Source organism: Salmo salar, chromosome ssa27 (genome assembly GCF_905237065.1).
Source record: "Salmo salar chromosome ssa27, Ssal_v3.1, whole genome shotgun sequence".
Classification (NCBI taxonomy): domain Eukaryota; kingdom Metazoa; phylum Chordata; class Actinopteri; order Salmoniformes; family Salmonidae; genus Salmo; species Salmo salar.
Genome location: NC_059468.1, coordinates 19,543,488 through 19,565,000, shown reverse-complemented (window position 1 = coordinate 19,565,000; position 21,513 = coordinate 19,543,488). Strand labels below are relative to the sequence as shown.

Genomic DNA, 21,513 nt, shown 5'->3' with positions numbered 1-21,513 from the left:
GCATTCTCACGTAGGTGTTCCTTTTGTCCAGGTGGGAAATGGTGGTGTGGAGTGCAATAGAGATTGCATCATCTGTGAATATGTTTGAGCGGGTCTAGGGTTTCTGGGATTATGGTGTTAATGTGAGCCATGACCAGCCTTTCAAAGCACTTCATGGCTACGGACATGAGTGCTACGGGTCTGTAGTCATTTAGGCAGGTTTCCTTAGTGTTCTTGGGTTCAGGGACTATGGTGGTCTGCTTGAAACATGTCCCTGATTGAGTCTGTAATACCAACATGTTGAAAATGTCAGTGAAGACACCTGCCAGTTGGTCAGCACATGCCCGGAGCACCCGTCCTGGTAATCCGTCTGGCCCAGCGGCCTTGTGAATATTGACCTGTTTAAAGGTTTTACTCACGTCAGCTATGGAGAACGTGGTCACAGTCGTCCAGAACAGTTTATGCTCTTGTGCATGCCTCAGTGTTGCTTGCCTCGAAGCAAGCACAGAAGGGATTTAGCTCGTCTGGTAGTCTCGTGTCATTGGGCAGCTCCCAACGTTGCTTCCCTTTGTAGTCTGTAATAATTTGCAAGCCCTGCCACATCCGACGAGCGTCGGAGCCCATGTAGTACGATTCAATCTTAGTCCTGTAATGGCGCTTTGCCTGTTTGATTGTTCGTCTGAGGGCGTAGCAAGATTTCTTATAAGCCTCTGGGTTAGAGTCCCGCTCCTTGAAAGCGGCAGCTCTACCCTTTAGCTCAGTGAGGATGTTGCCTGTAATCCATGGTTTCTGGTTGGGGTATGTACGTACAATCAATGTGGGGACGACGTTATCGATGTACTTATTGATATAGCCAGGGACTGTACTGGTGTACTCCTCAATGCCATTGGAGGAATCCCAAAATATATTCCAGTCTGTGCTAGCAAAACAGTCCTGGAGCTTAGCATCTGCGTCATCTGACCACTTCACTGGTGCTTCCTGCTTTAGATGGAATTATGGTCAGATTTGCCAAATGGGCTGGGGGGGAGAACTTTGTATGCATCTCTGTGTGTGGTGTAAAGTTGGTCTAGAGTTATTTTTCCCTCTGGTTGCATATCTAACATGCTGATAGAAATGAGGTAAGACTGATATCAGTTTTCCTGCATTAAAGTCCCCGGCCACTAGGAGTGCCGCCTCTGGGTGGGCATTTCCTGTTTGCTTATTTCCTTAAACAGCTGACTGAGTGTGGTCTTAGTGCCAGCATCCGTCTGTTGTGGTAAATAAACAGCCACGAAAAACATAGATGAAAACTCTCTTGGCAAATAATGTAGTCTACAGCTTATCATGAATTACTATACTTCAAGCAAAATCTAGATGCTTCCTTAGATTTCATGCACCAGCTGTTTACAAATATACACAGACAGCCGGGGATATTGGCCTTGTCGGGTGTCTGAAGTACATCCGGTGCGTACTGCTTGTTGAAGAAAAAATCTTTGTCTAATCCGAGGTGAGTGATCGCTGTCCTGATATCCAGAAGCTCTTTTTTTGCCGTAAGATACGGTTGCAGAAACATTATGTACAAAATAAGTTACAAATAACGCGAAAAAAAACACATAATAGCACAATTGGTTGGGCGCCCATAAAATGGCTGCCATTTCTTCCGGCGCCATCTACGTTGTCACTCATGAAGAGTACAGTTGATGGCCAAGAATCGGTTTTCACTCACGATGGAGGTCGGGACCTCAAAACGATAGAGTGGGGACTTGCTCCAGTTGTCAACTATGTAAATCACCAAGGAAATGTAGCTGAGCATGTCACCTATGGTAACAGGTTTCTGAGACATCTTCCTTCACCCCTGCTGCTTCTTGTCCCCATACTTGTTGGTATTACTAATTTATGTTCCCAGTACAGAGGTGGTAAAGTAGAGCTGAAACAGCTGTAAGGTGGTGTATGTTTCATTACTAACCAACTGTGGGCCTTCAGGTCGTTTGCGTTTATACCTAAATTGTTCTGTCTCCTCATCATCTTCATGGACCGTATGCCACCTGTCCTCAGTTTCATCTCCCTCTGTTGTGCTGCTTCCACTGCCTCTTCCTCTGCCTCTTCTCTATTGAGGCCTAGATCTCCTCCCTGGCCCTGCACCTCCGCTTGATGGGGAGGGGTGACTCACATACCGTTCTCATACCAGACTGAATTAAATAACAAAAAACATCTAATAGGGTCCCAAAATATGAAGACTTTACATTTAAGAGATTTTAAACAGAGATTGATCAGGAGATCTAGGTTCTGTATGTCCAGCAAATATATTTGATATTATCTGCAGAGCTTTGCTACCAGCTGAGAGCTGTAATACAAATATATAAATAAGTCTGTTGTTGAAAAATGACTAGTCCATAAAAAAGTTTTTTCCTTTTATTTAGAGAAAAGAAATTATGCAACACACAGCAGTCATTATTCCATTTAAATGTGGCAAATCATAATTTTTTCTGTTCCAAATAAAGTAATTGTCTCCTTTGTATGCAGCGTGCTATGGAACGGTGACAATAGGGGATTAGGGTTTCTAATTATCTTCCCAAATCCACTTTAGCCAGGCTAGTGAGTCTGCCCTGTGGCTGAGCTGGGGTTTATAGCTAGTGAGTCTGGTGAGTCTGGCTTGGGGCTCAGCTAGGTTTTTAATCTCTCTCATGCCACTGAGCTGCTTCTGGATGGGAAGGGCAAAGAGAAAAAGAGAGAAAGGGAGAGAGAAAGAGAGAATAAGAGAGAAAGAGGAAAAGAGAGAACGGGAACATGACCCTGCCTGCTTTCTCCTTTGCTGGACTGACAGGTGGAAACCTGATGTACCAGGGTCATAATGTCTCTCCCCTGACACCCATGCTATCGGATCTGTTGACCTATAGGTTAAGCTATAGGTTGAGGACAGAGACTTTAGAAACACTTTTCCTGCCAGCCAGGTAGAATACATCATATCGTCCAGGTGGTTTATGGTAACATATTGAGAATAGTCATTGAATAATTCATATTACGTTATGCCCCTCTGCACCAATGATATGTGACCTCTGACCCTCTGTGGGTTCTGTGTATCTCTCAGACCTGCTCCCCCAAAGCAATAGGGCTGGGTTCTGTTAGAATGACCTTCAAGTCCCTGCTGTATGCCTCTATGACTATGTAGATGTCAGGGTTGCAGTTTTGTGACAAATGTTGTGAAAAGGGCTGTTTAAGTACAATGTGTTGAACTGATTGAACAGAGAGCCTGATTTCCTTGGTTATCACACTCACTGCTCTGTCCGGCTGACATGACCGCAAAGACTCCGTCACCACCAGATGTTGCTGAAATCAACTTGTTCACCTCCTTGCCCATCAATACGCCGCCTAGCAATAAATTATTCACATCCTATTCAGGACAGACGGGGAGGCGGGAGGGGACAGACGCACGGACAAACGCGTCACGCTGTCAAAGTGTTAGTCAGTCTTGAGGATGAATCATCTCTTCATGCCTTCTCCCCCTCCTCACCCCTTCTTCTCCCCCCTCCTCACCCCTTCTTCTCCCCCTCCTCACCCCTTCTTCTCCCCCTCCTCACTCCTTCTTCTCCCCCTCCCCACCCCTTCTTCTCTCCTTCTTCTCACCCCTTCTTCTCCCCTCTCCTCACCCCTTCTTCTCCCCCTCCTCACTCCTTCTCCCCCTCCTCACACCTTCTTCTCTCCTTCTTCTCACCCCTTCTCCCCCTCGTCACCTCTTCTCACCCCTTCTTCTCCCCTCTCCTCACTCTTTCTTCTCGACCCTCCTTCCACCTCCTGACCACTGACAGTAGTGGCCAGATGGAACGTTTAGCGACTAGCTAATTAGCCCTCAAGCTGTGACACTCCCTCACTGTCTCAGGCCGGACAGGTTGTGTTTTTCTTCCCTCTCCACAGACCTCACTATCAGTTAGCTTCAGATTGGGCCAAGGTGCATAACTCTGTGTCCTATATAGAGTTTGTATCCATGACCATGACATACCTCTGCTTATCATGTTGAGAGAGTGAGCTGTGTGTGTGTACGGCTGTGTGTGACTGTGATCCTAACACAAGGTGAAGTGTGTTAGCCAGAACACCCCAGTTATGTGTCGTTTCCTCTGATAGTGGTGGTAGCATCGCTGGCTCTCAACCTCCAGGAAAGCCTCAACCAGGGAAACAGACCCAGAAATAATGATGCTGTATGGCCATGGACATTCTTAGGCCAGGCTGGCATCTTTTCTTCCCTTCATCATTGTGTCACATGCTGCCTCTCAGCCATGTGTGTGTGACCCAGAGGAGCACTATTAGTTGGATACGATCATGCCCAGTGTCTTTATTCAAGTGACAAACATGTTTTAATCTGACAGACAGCAGCATATAATATATATCTACATTTCAAAACATCACATGGCTAGTCATGTCAATACACTGAGGCATTACTACAGCACAGCACGTCACCTCTCTCTCTCTCTCTCTCTCTCTCTCTCTCTCTCTCTGAATCTCTTTCCTCTCTCTCGCATTCTTTTCTCGCCTTTTCTCTCTCCTCTCTTTCTCTCTCGCTCTCTTCTCAGAATATGTCCACTCCATCTCTCTCTAGATAGAGACATTTGGAAGAGTAAGTTCAGCTTAACCCACCCCCTCTCCCCAACACACCCACTAAAAAAGAAGTGAGAAATATTATAATGAAAAAGTACAGTAGGCTCATTTCATGCTCTCAGATCTATAGACTACTTTATTGTTACATTATTGCAGGAAGAAAGTTCAAACCACCACACACAATCCATACACTGAACATGTCCCCTCTCTCTCTCTCTCTCTCTCTCTCTCTCTCTCTCTCTCTCGCCTTCTTTTCTCGCCTTCTCTCTCCTCGCTTTCTCTCTCGCTCTCTCCTCAAAATATGTCCTCTCCATCTCTCTCTAGATAGACACATTTGGAAGAGTAAGTTCATCTTAACCCACCCCCTCTCCCCAACACACCCACTAAAAAAGAAGTACAGTAGGAAGAATTTCCAGCGCCCATCACACCAACACAACTGGTGTCACAAAGTGGTTGACAGTAACCTTACCCTAATTCAGTTATTAAGAGCCTCACATGACATAATAATACTTGTCACTATCAGCTATAAGCATTTAATGATTGTGTGAGATTCAAATATTTTCATGATGGATGGAATGGTTATTGCTTCATGATGTTTCTTTATAGTAATGGATTAATAGAGAGAAATATAAAATGTATTACCAAAATTACTTCGAAATGTACGTTTCATTTAAAACTGTACGAATTGTTTTACCCAAAAATCTATCAATCAATCTATGAAACATTCAAAGAAAAGTAAATGCACTGTGAATTAGCGGTAAAAGAGTAACACAGCTGACTCCAGCATCTGTTTTGATGCACTCCAGCCTACATTGGTCCCATAGCCATTCCAGGCAAAGGAGGTGAAATCCCCACACTGAAGAGGATTACCCTGAGGGAAAAACCCACCACCACCAATACAGTAGTGTTCAACATTACCGCCTTTGGGTTTGACCCCAGAGCAGATGGCTGTTGTCGCCCGTTCATGGTTTGTGGCTCTGAAACTGATAAAGCCTCCCTCAGTCTCCCCTCTAGTGTTAGGGCCGTAGAACATTTTGGTGGACTCTTTGTCCCCAAGGTCATACACTATTGGAATGGAGGGTCCATTGTCGGACAGGTGTTTTCCAACGTTGTACTCGACCGGGTAGCGGTGGAAGAGGTAGTACAGGTTTCCCCCGTACAGATGAAGGAAGCGCCTCTCAGTGTGGTAGCGCATGATGGCAGCCAGTTTCCAGTGGCTGACCGGAGTGTTGTTGGGAACGTGCCACACTGACATGTCTTCTGCTATGATTGCATAGTAGCCAGGATTCTTGAAGTCATCGTCCGTGGCTACCTCCACTGTTCCAAAAGTCTTCCTGTTGGCCCAGTTGCCTTCCCCTTTTGACCAGTTGGTGTTGTTGCCCTGCTGGCTGGTCCAACTGTGTACTTCCCCGTAGATGTTGTCCTCGTGCACGCTTGCCACCAGAGTCCAGCCGCCGCCTGCTGTGGTCATGTCACAGAAGGTCTGGTACACCACCCCAGTAGCTGTGGTCAGGGAGTACAGACCATTCTCAGATTGACCATATACGTCCCGAACTTCCTTGCAGCTTCTGCCAATGAACTGAGCCCTATTTCTTATCTCATCAACTTTGCCAACTTTTGGAGTGCTTGTCGGTCCAATCTTCTTTACAGAATCAAGTGGTGAAGTGCTTGACGTCTGAAACGCCATCAGTAGAGGGATCGTCAGCAGAAAAGCCTGGTACATCATGTCTGTTGTAGTGAGGTTTCAGTGAGGATCTGTTGAACGTTTGCTTCCTTGAGGTACTTATCAGTCCTTGGCAATGCTCCAATATCAATGTTTGATGAAGCACATGTGTTTTTAAAAATGACATACCTGGCAAATGTGGTCATGTGCTCTGATGTCAAAAGGATCTTTGCAGACCTTGTGTACAAAGATGAAGAAACACAGTAATGTGATCATTTAGGTGAACCTGATAAGGACAGCCCATATTAAACCAGCATGTAGGCAGGAGTAGGCCTGGAATATACAGCCTGTTTATGGTTTCAGAATTATCTTAGCGACAGAACTCAGGCCATCTTGATAGATGGGGTTAAATCAGAATTTCTTGAAATTCAAAAAGGTGTTCCTCAGGGTTCGATTTTGGGTCCATTATTGTTCACTTTGTATATTAATGACATAGGAAACACTGTTAATTCTTGTAGCATTCATCTCTATGCAGATGCCACAGTTTTGTATTCCTGTGCCACCTCAGTGCAGCAGGCCATTCGTGAACTTCAGCATGACTTTGATTCAATTCAGAAATCACTTAGAGATCTTAAATTAGTGTACGAATACAAGTAAAACCATGCTGTTCTCTAGGTCACGAAATGTTGACCCTGAGGACCTGCATATTTGCGCTATAAATGGAGTCCAAATTGAGCTTGTTTCTCAATATAAGTACCTGGGTGTCTGGATTGATGACAAGTTATCCTTCGTAACGCATATAGATAATCTGACTAAGAAGCTAAGATCCAAGATTGTTTTTATGTATCGAAAAAATTCATGCCTTAGTATTAAAATAGGAGAAAGATTGCTCAAGCAACGATTCTCCCTGTATTGGATTTTGGTGATATTGTTTACATGCATGTGGCAACCTCTGTTTTAAAACCCTTGGACGCAGTCTACCATTCCGCAATACGTTTTATCACAGGGGACAATTTTAGGACTCATCATTATAGTCTGTATAAAAATGTGGGATGGACCTCTCTGTCTGTAAGAAGAGAGCTGCATTCTCTTTTATTTATTTACAAAGCAATCTTACAGAAACTGCCTCTATATGTAACATCATTAATTAATTCATTCATTCATTAAAACCTCTCTTTCGTGTCGTCTGAGATTCCCATAGATTGGAAAGCAGCTGCTGTCATCCCCCTCTTCAAAGGAGGGGACACTCTTGACCCAAATTGCTATAGACCTATATCCATCCTACCCTGCCTTTCTAAGGTCTTCGAAAGCCAAGTCAACAAACAGACTACCGACCATTTCGAATCCCACCGCACCTTCTCCGCTATGCAATCTGGTTTCAGAGCTGGTCATTGGTGCACCTCAGCCACGCTCAAGGTCCTAAACGATATCGTAACCGCCATCGATAAGAAACAATACTGTGCTGCCGTTTTCATTGACCTGGCCAAAGCTTTCGACTCTGTCAATCACCACATCCTCATCAGCAGGCTCAATAGTCTTGGTTTCTCTAATGATTGCATCGCCTGGTTCACCAACTACTTCTCTGATAGAGTTCGGTGTGTCAAATCGGAGGGCCTGTTGTCCGGACCTCTGGCAGTCTCTATGGTGGTGGCACAGGGTTCAATTCTTGGGCCAACTCTTTTCTCTGTATAAATCAATGATGTCGCTCTTGCTGCTGGTGAGTCTCTGATCCACCTCTACGCAGACGACACCATTCTGTATACTTCTGGCCCTTCTTTGGACACTGTGTTAACAACCCTCCAGACGAGCTTCAATGCCATACAACTCTCCTTCCGTGGCCTCCAACTGCTCCTAAATACAAGTAAAACTAAATGCATGCTCTTCAACCGATCGCTGCCTGCACCTGCCCGCCTGTCCTGCATCACTACTCTGGACAGTTCTGACTTAGTACAACTACAAATACCTAGGTGTCTGGTTAGACTGTAAACTCTCCTTCCAGACTCACATCAAACATCTCCAATCCAAAGTTAAATCAAGAATTGGCTTCCTATTTCGCAACAAAGCATCCTTCACTCATGCTGCCAAACATACCCTCGTAAAACTGACTATCCTACCGATCCTCGACTTTGGCGATGTCATTTACAAAATAGCCCCATATACTACCCACCACTGCGACCTGTACGCTCTCGTTGACTGGCCTTCGCTTCATAATCGTCGCCAAACCCACTGGCTCCAGGTCATCTACAAGACCCTGCTATGTAAAGTCCCCCCTTATCTCCACTCACTGGTCACCATAGCAGCACCCACCTGTAGCACGCGCTCCAGCAGGTATATCTCTCTGGTCACTCCCAAAGCCAATTCCTCCTTTGGCCGTCTCTTTCCAGTTCTCTGCTGCCAATGACTGGAACAAACTACAAAAATCTCTGAAACTGGAAACACTATTCTCCCTCACTAGCTTTAAGCACCAGCTGTCATAGCAGCTCACAGATCACTGCACCTGTACATAGCCCATCTATAATTTAGCCCAAACAACTACCTCTTCCCCTACAGTATTTATTTATTTTATTTATTTTATTTTGCTCCTTTGCACCCCATTATCTCTATTTCTACGTTGCACTTTCTTCTACTACAAATCTACCATTCCAGTGTTTTACTTGCTATATTGTATTTACTTTGCCACCATGGACTTTTTTTGCCTTTACCTCCCTTATCTCACCTCATTTGCTCACATTGTACATAGACTTATTTTTGTACTGTATTATTGACTGTATATTTGTTTTACTCCATGTGTAACTCTGTGTTGTTGTATGTTGTCGAACTGCTTTGCTTTATCTTGGCCAGGTCGCAATTGTAAATGAGAACTTGTTCTCAACTTGCCTACCTGGTTAAATAAAGGTGAAATAAATAAATAAATAAAAATTAAGATAAGAATAATAAGTTACCAAACCCGTTCACAGGAATGGAAAACACTAGAGATCCCTTCAGTCTCCACAGATTTAGGAACATTTTTGTTTTTTGCCTCTAATTTGTTGAATAATGTGCAGAGTTCACTGCAGTTACTCAGGCAGTTTACATTATTGATTGAGGACCTCTATGTAGTTGAATGGGATTGCTGTTATTAAATGTTTATTTTTGTTATTTGTGTGCTGAATTATATTGTTTTATACATGTGTATGTTTTTATATTCTGTTTTTATTGTAATGTGTACAGGGATCTCTTGTAAAGGAGATGTTTAATCTCAATGTGACTCCCTGTTTAGATAAAGGTAAATAAAAATAAATACACATTTGTTTAATCTTCCTACATGGGTATGTCAGCTAAAGAAATATTTTGGTGACAATTTATTTTAAGGTATACATGTTTGCAGATGTATTACAATGCAGATATTAGCACCTTTTTGTACAAGCATTTCGCTACACCCGCAATAACATCTGCTAAATATGTGTATGCACCAATACAATTTTATTTTATTATAATTTGTAGTTAATAAAAGTGGATAAAAGTAGCTAATAAGGTCTTTATTGTGTCTTATTATTCATACATTAGGCCTTTATTAAAGGTGCAAAATGCAGAAATCATTCCGCCATTTCCTGGTTGCTAAAATTCTAATGTTTTGCCTAATTTCAGTTTATGTGACAAAACAAGCAGTCATTGTGTAGAGAATCATTGTACCATCTAAACCACTGTGAAATATATTTTCCATAACCAAAAATATTGTATTTTGAGCTGTTTCAAGCTGGTGTACAAAACCGGAAGTAAAAGCAAAACTTTAGAACGGGAAAAACAAAACTTTAGAATGGGAAGCATAGAAATAGCACACAGAACAGACCGCTTCTTAGAGTTGCTTTCAGTGAGAATGACAGATCTATAACTCACATATCTACAGTATATGAATTTGGTTGGGTCACCCGAAGAATTACCTATTGTAACTTTAAGTATTTTACATTTTTCAATCATTATAATTCATGTTTTACTGGCCAATCCTTAATAAATTCATTGTTAGTCATAATAGAGACATATTATTATTTATTCAAGAGCAAGTTACACAAGAAGGAGGCTCTTAGTAAGCTGTCTCAATGTGGGACTAATAAGGACATAGTATTTGAAAATGTGTTCACTATTCTAAAGTGTAACAATATTTTTACTACAGAAATATTGTCCAGAAATGACCTCATTGGACAGAAAGGGGCACACCTCCCCACACCCATTATCAAAAGCATGTAATGTTTGCCTGAAACTAAAGATTAGTGCAGTTTAATGAAATAAGACAGGTCCAAGAGGCTTCTAAACAGGCTATTTGAATTTGGCTATTTGAAGAATCTCAAATCTCAAATATATTTTTGATTTGTTTAGCACTTTTTGGGTTACTACATGATTCCATATGTGTTATTTCACAGTTTTGATATATTCACTATTATTCTACATGTAGAAAATAGTGAAAATAAAGAAAAACTCTTGAATGAGTAGGTGTTCAAAAGTTCTAAAACTTTTGACATGTAGTGTACGTGACCATGAATTACTTATTGGGAATCATATTTTGTCAGGAAATTTGAGAAAATTTTACTTGAGGTGTCGTGTTGATACGGTGTCATCTTTTCTCAACCCCTGTACAAACATATTACATATATAACAGATATGCAAACTCTCCCTCGCTGAACCATAGGCTAAACACATACATAACGTAATCCAATGCAAACTCTCCCTCGCTGAACCATAGGCTAAACACATACATAGACTAATCCAATGGAAACTCTCTTTATCTGAACCATAAGCTAAACAAATACAAATGACTTAAGGCTTAATTTATGGCTAATAAAAGATAATACATGGCTTATTAGCTACTTGTATACACACGTATTAACTACAAAAGAGTGACTAATATCTGCACCTTACAATAAAGTCTTAAAAAGATTTGATGTCAATTTATTTTATGGTTCACATATTAGCCACTAATTTCTAGTATATAAGTGTTTATTCAAGTAGTTGACAAGGTCTTTATTATATGTTATTAGCCAGATATTAGGCCTTGATTAAGTGTTTTCTTTTTCAAACATTATAAATAGTTTGTTTCTGGCCAATCCTTAATAACCTTATTGTTAGTCATTATAAAGACATTTTAGTATTTAATAAAGAGCAAGTTACACAAAAAACAGACTCTTAGTAGCTGTCTCAATATGGGACTAATAAGGACATAGTACCTGCAAATGTGTTTCCTATTTTAAAGTGTAGCCATATTTTTATTACAGAAATATTGTCCAGAAATGACCTTATTGGACAGAAAGGGAAACACTTCCTCACACCCATGAGCAAAAGCATGTAATGTTTGCCTGAAACAAAAGATTTGTGTAGTTTAATGAAATAAGATATTGGTTTATATTATATCATATACGCCGTACAAGCCAACATTCAAGTAAAAATGTTATGTAAATAATTAGCAACTAAACGTCCTTAGTGTATCTTTAAATCACAATGACCCCTTTAAGGACACACGTGACCATAAAGAACTTATTGCGAATCATATTTTGTCATATTAATGTTGTCACATTGATGTTCCCAGGAAATGAGAGAAAAGTTTACTTAAGGTCTCGTGTCGATACGGTGTTGGCTATTCTCAACCCCTCCACAAATACATATAACATATATAACACATATGCAAACTCTCCCTCACTGAACCATAGACTTAACAAATACATAGACTAATTAAATGCATACTCTCCCTCACTGAACAATAGGCTAAACAAACACAAAGGATTTTGTTAGCGTCACTGTCCAAATACATACACTTGCACCAAGTCCTAATACATAGTAGACATTCTTATTGAAAGATACACTATGGAAGTTTATTATCTTACGAAACTACACAAATTCTTTGTTTCAGGAACATTAGAAGATTCTGCTCATGTGTGGGGAGAAATGCCCTTTCTATTCAATGTGATGATTTCTGGACAATATTTCTCCAAGTAAGAATAAGGTAACACTTTAATATAGGGAAGACATCATAAGGTACTATGCTTTTATTAGTTCTACATTAACTAGTCAATCACCACCTTCCGTAGACACCTGAAACCCAAGCTCTTTAAGGAATACCTGGGATAGGATATAGTAATCCTTCTACCCCCCCCAAAAAAAAAAAGATATAGATGTACTATTGTAAAGTGGTTGTTCCACTGGATATCTTAAGGTGAATGCACAAATTTGTAAGTCGCTCTGGATAAGAGCGTCTGCTAAATGACGTAAATGTAAATGTAAATGTTGCTACAGCTTACTAAGAGTCTGTTTCTTGTGTAACTTGCTCTAAGTAGTAGTATGTCTTTATTAGGACTAGGTTATTAAAGATTGGCCAGTAACACATGACTAATAATGTTTTAACAAGAAAACACTTAAGACCTGATGTATGGATAATAAAACATAATAAAAGGCTTATTAGCTACTTGTATACACACTTATAAACTACAAATTAGTGGCTAATATGTGCACTTCAGTCTTAACTATCTTTTTAACGGCAACTACCTGGTTAGAGTGCCCTGTTGTTTTAGGTTGGTATATATCATACAAGTTAAGCCATCTGCAGATAGATATGTAGAAACTAGACACTATAGCTCAGTCTTTCCCCTAATTGATTTTTCAGGCAGGGAGCGAAGACTCCCTCATCCCTGTGGCAACACAATTGTGAATGGAAACCAATAGAAGCCAAAGTCTTTGAAGCAGGAGATTACATATATTAGTGCTGTGCTTTTCTCCATGTTTTGTGTTTATTGGAGTGAAGCTGAAAAGTTAGTTACACCACTTCTAAAAACAAATGATTGCCCTACCTCCCAACAATCCACATTGCCAGAGAACTACAAAATAAAAGTAGAACAGAGAGTGATTGACCTGTTAAACTACTCAAAGTATGGCTGAATAAACTGCCTGTACTCCAGAATGTTAAATGAATAATTTTCCACCTCCACCCTTCAGCTTCACCACACACAGGCACAGGACATCGATAAATTGAGCAGGTGGCTGATGGCAGCCAAGTACACAGCACTCATGCACGCACACACACACACACACACACATACACACACGCACTCACATTCACACTCACACACACACAAACACACCCCTCCAAGAACTGTATAGGACAGGCATAGGTCACATTGGTCAAGTGCTGACATGGATTAATTGAGGGCTTGTGATGCTGTGCTCCGTGTGTTTCTCTGTGTGAGCGGGGAGACATGAGGAGGACAAGGGGACAGCAGGGTGACAGGGTGATGGGTGACGGGGGGGTGGGGGGGACGACGACGACGACAGGTCCCCTAGGGATCTCCTCTCGCTCTCCTTTCCCTCAAATAACTTCTCTGGACCCTTGTTCACGTCGCTGATGGTTTCCGGTGAATATTTCATGAACCGTTGGGATTTTAAAAAGAAAAGAAGCCACTGCCGTCTCGCTGCTGTTTTGCCTGTGACACCCTAACGGCCTGAAGTGTGTGATAGGGAATAAGTATTATGTGTACACACTAGGGTTGGGAGGTATCCAGATATTCATATTGTCATACCATCCTTCTCTCACCCTGGGATTTACGGTATTACTGGTTTAGTACCCAAAGGGGTCCCCCCCCAAAAAATGCAAAAAAGCTCATTGGGCGTCTATTACCAGAATGCTAACAATATTAGCACAAGTAACAGCGAATTTCCATGGAGGCTACTAGCTAAATATGCTAACAAGCACAAACGAAAAAAAAGGAATTGCAAAGACAGGCAATCCAGCTCATAAAGTTATACATATATGGGTAGGAGCTGCCGAATGTCATTTGAGAGTTGAAAAAACACAGTGAAATCGTGATAGCAGTGACAGCTGTAAAAATTACTAATCCATAGGGCTTTGACTTCTAAAACACAGCAAAAAGCTAACACAATATGTGACCGACCACCTCGATTCAAAATTGAAAATGTGTTTTTTACATTGGATAAAAGTAGAGACTCAGAGCTACAAAATGGTATATCATACACTACAGTTGAGGAACAATGGGAAAGTAATACTGCTATGAAAGTTGATTAGTTTATATCCCTACTTTTGAGAAAATGGCACTTGAATGTTTGCTACACCTACTGGAGAGCTCTTTAAAAAACGTTTTTTTTTTTTTGGGGGGGGGTAAGATCAGCTTTAATACGGCAAATAGATTGCAGCTTCCATCAATTTAATTGTCTGCATCATTTCCAATCCCCCATATTTATGACTATGAAATTACATATATGTAATCATGTAGTAACCAAAAAAGTGTTAAACAAATCCAAATATATTTTATATTTGAGATTCTATAAAGTAGCCAGCCTTTGCCGTGATGACAGCTTTGCACATTCTTGGCATTCTCTCAACCAGCTTCATGAGGTAGTCACCTGGAATGCATTTTAATTAACAGGTGTGCTTTGTTAAATGTTAATTAGTGGAATTTATTTCCTTCTTAATGCGGTGAGCCAATCAGTTATGTTGTGACAAGGTAGCGGTGGTATACAGAAGATAGGCCTATTTGGTAAAAGACCAAGTCCATATTATGGCAAGAACAGTTCAAATAAGTAAAGAGAAATGACAGTCCATCATTACTTTAAGACATGAAGGTCAGTCAATCTGGAAATTTTAAAGAACTTTGAAAGTTTCTTCATGTGCAGTCGCAAAAACCAGCAAGCGCTCAGAAATTGCAGCCCAAATCAATAATGCTCCACGGAGTTCAAGTAACAGACAGATCTCAACATCAACTGTTCAGATGAGACTGCATGAATCAGGCCTTTTGCTGCAAAGAAACCACTACTAAAGGACACCAATAAGAAGAAGAGACTTGCTTGGGCAAAGAAACATGAGCAATGGACATTAGACCGGTGGAAAGCTGTCCTTTGGTCTGACGAGTCCAAATGTGAGATTTTTGGTTCCAACCGCCGTGTCTTTATGAGACGCAAAGTAGGTGAATGGATGATCTCCGCTTGTGTGGTTCCCAGCGTGAAGCATGGAGGGGGAGTTGTGATGGTGTGGGGGGACTTTGTGGTTGACACTGTTAGGGATGTATTTAGAATTCATGGCACACTTAACCAGCATGGCTACCACAGCATACTGCAGTGATACGCCATCCCATCTGGTTTGTGCTTAGTGGGGCTATTTGACCAAGAGGGAGAGTGATGGAGTGCTGCATCAGATGACCTGGCCTCCACAATCACACGACCTCAACCCAATTGAGATGGTTTGGGATGAGTTGGACCGCAGAGTGAAGGAAAAGCAGCCAACAAGTGCTCAGCATATATGGGAACTCCTTCAAGACTGTTGGAAAAGCATTCCTCATGAAGCTGGTTGAGAGAATGCCAAGAGTGTGCAAAGCTGTCATCAAGGAAAAGGGTGGCTACTTTGCAGAATCTCCAATATGAAATATGTTTTGATTTGTTTAACGCTTTTGGTTACTACATGATTCCATGTGTGTTATTTCATAGTGTTCATGTCTTCACTATTATTCTTTTTGACTGGTGCAGCATATATTTTTTATTGTTCAAATGCTTCTCCTGTGAAGTATTGACATGCGACCTACGCCTAGCTTTTTGAAATGGTTCACATATGATGCCCTGTCACTTTATTAATTCAGCCACTTAATTAATTAACAAGGTAAACTTAGGGGTCGTGTTAACTCAGAATTCTGAATTTTTCACTCATATTTTGCTGCACTTTGTAAACTCAGATCTAACATGCTTCTTATTGTAATTTCTGCTCGGCATCAGACTCATTATGGACTTCCGTTCCACTTCTAAACTCAGATGGGAATTTACAAACGGGCATTCTATCAGCTGACGTTGCTTTGTCTGATTTGTAGCTACTTTACTTGATGTAGCCAGCCTATTTTCCTCAGTTAAAATGGAAGATTATCTTTAAGCAAAACATTAGGAAATGTCGCTGGCTACATTCTTTCAATGATAGGCCTAAACATTAGAAATATGATGGCCATGCATCGTTTTTTTTCATTGTAAACTCATTTAAGTGTGTGGCTGCCAACCTAATAGCATTGTACTTCTGTTGTCATCTGATGAAAATGAAGCCATTTTCTGCTGAATGTGTTGCGCTAATGTATCTTCTGTGAAGGAAAACTATAGTTGCACGTCCCTGATCACTCTATTAAAGTAAAAAAACACTGTTGACTTTAAATATAAAATGCGACCCCTGTCAGTACACAGCTGGACTCACCTACCCCCGCTTTCTCCCGTTGTGCTCTTCACAAACAAACACTTGACTGGCTCAGCTGTTCTGGGGAACTACGTAAGCTTCATAATGTAAAATAATGTGACAGGTGAAATGAAGAACGCAATCTGCTTCATCTCCCAACGCATTGCCTCCACCCCAATAGACATTTAGTTATTCATCACTGCTACAGTTATGACGTATTTAGTTCTATTTCAATTTCTATTACTTTTTTTTCTTGTTGCCGTTTTCATTATTTTATTTTATTTTATTTAGTCCTCTGCCTGTTGAAGATTTTCACTGTACCCTGCAGTCACACCTGCAACACTCTATATGTGACTATTAAGCACTCTAAATCGGAATCTCTGAAGTTGATTGCAGGTATTTACTTAAAAAATAGCTACACATATTGAAATGTATTGAAAACTTCAAAGAGATAGTTTCAATGGAATTGACAGTATTGAAAAACCATCCTGTAGCTATTTCCAAATATCCCAGTATAAGGTATATAGGGTATACCACCCAAGCCTAGCACGCACACACACACACACACACACACACACTTGCTTTTCTATCCTCGTGGGGACCTAAAATTCATTTCCATTCAAAATCCTATGTCCCCTTAACCTAACCCTAACCCTAGTGTTTTCCATTAGCGCCGGCTTTCGGCTAATAATTTTTAAACATCATGTTAGCTAGGCTGCTTTTCATTTAAACGTTTCAGATCGCTAGTCCTTCGAGCCCTCTCCCGCTAAAATTAACAATATTCATCTTCTAGTGATAGGATAGGCACCTGTCAGTCACAAAGAGAGCAATGACAGGGAAACACAGCAGAGAGGGAGAAGGGAAGAGAGGTTTCACTCTTGCCCAACGCATTTCTATGGGCTTATTTCATACCTAAGCTTTTTTCATAAAATGTTTTATTTTACCTTTATTTAATAGGCAAGTCAGTTAAGATCAAATTCTTATTTTCAATGATGGCCTAGGAACAGTGGGTTAACTTCCTTGTTCAGGGGCCGAACGGCAGAGTTTTACCTTGTCAGCTCGGGGATTCAATCTTTCAACCTTTTGGTACTAGTCCAACGCTCTAGCCACTAGGCTACCTGCCGCTTGTCGCCTACCTTCCCATCTTTCGGACAACAACTCCCATTGTTATGGTGGAGACATGAGCATCTCGTCATTATATACAGATTGCTTGTTGTAGACACATTTCTTTACATGGAGAAGGAAAGAGTCGGAAGTTTACATAGACCTTAGCCAAATACATTTAAACTCAGTTTTTCACAATTCCTGACATTTAATCCTATTCAAAATTCCCTGTTTTAGGTAAGATAGGATCACCACTTTATTTTAAGAATGTGAAATGTCAGATTAATAGTAGAGAGAATGACTTATTTCAGCTTTCATTTCTTTCATCACATTCCCAGTGGGTCAGAAGTTTACATACACTCAATTAGTATTTGGTAGCATTGCCTTTAAATTGTTTAACTTTGGTCAAACGTTTCGGGTAGCGTTCATCAAGCTTCCCACAATAAGTTGGGTGGAATTTTGGCCCATTCCTCCTGACAGAACTGGTGTAACTGAGTCAGGTTTGTAGGCCTCCTTGCTCGCACACGCTTTTTCAGTTCTGCCCACAGATTTTCTATAGGATTTAGGTCAGGGTTTTGTGATGGCCACTCCAATACCTTGACTATGTTGTCCTTAAGCCATTTTGCCACAACTTTGGAAGTATGCTTGGGGTCATTGCCAATTTGGAAGACCCATTTGCGACCAAGCTTTAACTTCTTGACTGATGTCTTGAGATGTTGCTTCAATATATCCATGTAATTTTCCTGCCTCATGATAACATCTATTTTGTGAAGTGCACCAGTCCCTCCTGCAGCAAAGCAACCCCACAACATGATGCTGCCACCCCCATGCTTCACGGTTGGGATGGTGTTCTTCGGCTTGCAAGCCTCCCCCTTTTTCCTCCAAAGATAACGATGGTCATTATGGCCAAACAGTTCTATTTTTGTTTCATCAGACCAGAGGACATTTCTCCAAAAAGTACGAACTTAGTCTGGCTTTTTTATGGTGGTTTTGGAGCAGTGGCTTCTTCTTTGCTTAGCAGCCTTTCAGGTTATGTCGATATAAGACTCATTTTACTGTGGATATAGATACTTTTGTACCTGTTTCCTCTAGCATCTTCACAAGGTCCTTTGCTGTTGTTCTGGGATTGATTTGCACTTTTCGCACCAAAGTACGTTCATCTCTAGGAGACAGAATGCGTCTCGTTCCTGAGCGGAATGATGGCTGCGTGGTCCATTGGTGTTTATACTTGCGCACTATTGTTTGGAAATTGCTCCCAAGGATGAACCAGACTTGTGGAGGTCTACAATTCTTTTTCTGAGGTCTTGTCTGATTCATTTTGATTTATATTGACTCAAATGATGTCAATTAGCTTATCAGAAGCTTCTAAAGCCATGACATAGTTTTCTGGAATGTTCAAAGCTGTTTAAAGACACAGTCAACTTAGTGTATGTAAACTTCTGACCCACTGGAATTGTGATACAGTGAATTATAAGTGAAATAATCTGTCTGTAAACAATTGTTGGAAAAATTACTTGCACAAAGTAGATGTCCTAACTGACTTGCCCAAACCATAGTTTGTTAACAAGACATTTGTGGAGTGGTTGAAAAATGAGTTTTAATGACTCCAACCTAAGTGTATATAAACTTCCGACTTCAACTGTAATGGTAACAATGAGTCTAAATCCAATAGCCTAATTATTAACCCCCCCCACAAAAAAAAATCATGATAATGTGGGCTATTTACTTCATTGTTCTTTTTTAATAAAATACGTATTTTGAAGAACTTCATTGCCTCAATTCTTGCAGTAAAACTGTAAATAAGACTTCAAACTCAAGAGAGGACAGGTTAATTATTTTAGTCGGTTAAGTACAAATTCTTATTTTCAATGACGGCCTAAGAACAGTGGGTTAACTGCCTTGTTCAGGGGCAGAAAGACAGATTTTTACCTTGTCAGCTCTGGGATTCAATCTTACAACCTTTCGGTTACTAGTCCAACGCTCTAACCACTAGGCTACCTGCCGCCCGTTAATGTTCTCATTCTTAGAAAATAGTCCTGATCATATAGGTCTATACCTAGACAATTTCCAAAACAACTAACAATACACTGAATTCATATATTTTCAGTAATTTAAATTGTAAAGTCATGTCTTTCTACACAATACCACAACTCATGTTTCCAGTCTGGGAGGTAAACCCAATAAAGTATTCAATCCTTTCGCTGTGTATTTCAGATGGAATCAAGGCATTAGAATGTACCATAGGCCACCAAAATAGAGCTCGCTTAGCCAAAAATTGGAACCGCCTGGCTTGTTTTTCTAATTGGCTGGCTACTTCATGTATGCTACATGACCAAATGTATGTGGACACCTGCTCGTCGAACATCTCATTCCAAAATCATGGGCATTAATATGGAGTTGGTGCCCCCTTTGCTGCAAAAACAGCCTCTACTCTTATGGGAACTCTTTCTACTAGATGTTGGAACATTGCTGTGGGGACTTGCTTCCATTCAGCCACAAGAGCATTAGTGACGTCGGGCACTGATGTTGTACGATTAGGCCTGGCTCGCAGTTGGCATTCCAAATCATCCCACTGGTGTGAGGTCAGGGCTCTGTTTAGACCAGTCAAGTTCTTCCACAACGATCTTGACAAACCATTTCTGTATGGACCTTGCTTTGTGTATTGGGGAATTGTCATGCTGAAACAGGTGAGGTCCTTCCCCAAACTGTTGCCACAAAGTTGGAAGTACAGAATCGTCTAGAATGTTGTTGTATGCTGTAGCGTGAAGATTTCCCTTCACTGGAACTAAGGGGCCTAGCCAGAACCATGAAAAACAGCCCCAGACCATTATTCCTCCTCCACCAAACTTTATAGTTGACACTATGCATTCAGGCAGGTAGCGTATCTTGGCGTCCGCCAAAACCAGATTCGTCCTTTGGACTGCCAAATGGTGAAGAATGATTCATCACTCCAGAGAACACGTTTCCACTGCTTCAGAGTCCAATGGCGGCGAGCTTTACACCACTCCAGCCAACGCTTGCTATTGCGCATGGTGATCTTAGGCATGTGTGCGGCTGCTCGACCATAGGAACCAATTCATGAATCTCCCGGCGAACAGTCTTAAGCTGACATTACTTCCAAAGGCAGTTTGGAACTCTGGTCGTGTGTGTTGCAACTGAGGACAGACGATTTTTACGTGCTACACACTTCAGCAGTCCCGTTCTGTGAGTTTGTATGGCCTACAACTTCGCGGCTGAGCCGTTGTTGCTCCTAGACGTTTCCACTTCACAAGAACAGCACTTACAGTTGACCGGAGCGGCTCTAAAAGGGCAGAAATTTGACGAACTGACTTGTTGGGAAGGTGGCATCCTATGACGGTGCCACGTTGGAAGTTACTGAGCTCTTCAATATGGGCTATTGTACTGTCACTGTTTGTCTATGGAGATTGCATGGCTGTGTGCTCGATTTTATACACCTGTCAACAACGGTGTGGCTGAAATAGCCAAATCAACTAATTTGAAGGGGTGTCCACATAACTTACGTATATAGTGAACTTGTGGAAAACACTGTAAGCCTAACTCTAACCCTAATTCTAAACCTAACCCCTATGCTTAAAATAGCCTTTGTCCTCGTCGGGAAGTGGGAAATGTGTCAACGAGGGAGAATTTTCCTTGTTTTACTGTCCTTATGGGGACTATCTCCGATGTCAGGTCCCCACGAGGACAGAAGAACCACGCATACACACACACACACACACACACACACACACACACACACACACACACACACACACACACACACACACACACACACACACACAGATGTGGAATGAGCTTCACTTCCATCAGCTAGATCAGGACACAGCAATCTATCCGGCAGATTGAGGCTGTCAAGAATACAGGGGACAATCAACTGTTTGTGCTTGCATGTGGGTTTGTGCGTGCTTGTGTGTGTGCTTGGGTGCAAGCTTGTGTGTGTGTTTGTGTGTATGTTTTTGTGTTTGTTTTTGTGTTTTTGTTGTTGTCTGTGTGTGACTGCTGC

General features: G+C 41.3%; 2 protein-coding genes across 9 annotated transcripts in view; one reads left to right on the top strand and one right to left on the bottom strand.

Annotated features, from left to right (window-relative positions):
* LOC106588628 (receptor-type tyrosine-protein phosphatase U) overlaps window positions 1–21,513 on the top strand; it is a 283,920-nt gene that overhangs the window by 60,768 nt on the left and 201,639 nt on the right. The gene's annotated exons all lie outside the window — the stretch shown is intronic.
* LOC106588648 (intelectin-like) lies at window positions 5,214–6,274 on the bottom strand. Its single transcript, XM_014177829.2, has one exon. The coding sequence runs from the start codon at window positions 6,272–6,274 to the stop codon at window positions 5,300–5,302; it is 975 nt and encodes a 324-aa protein (XP_014033304.1). The 3' UTR covers window positions 5,214–5,299.

Excerpts from the sequence above, each read along its gene's own strand:
- LOC106588648 (XM_014177829.2), bottom strand. The coding sequence starts at position 6,274 with ATGATGTACCAGGCTTTTCTGCTGACGATCCCTCTACTGATGGCGTTT.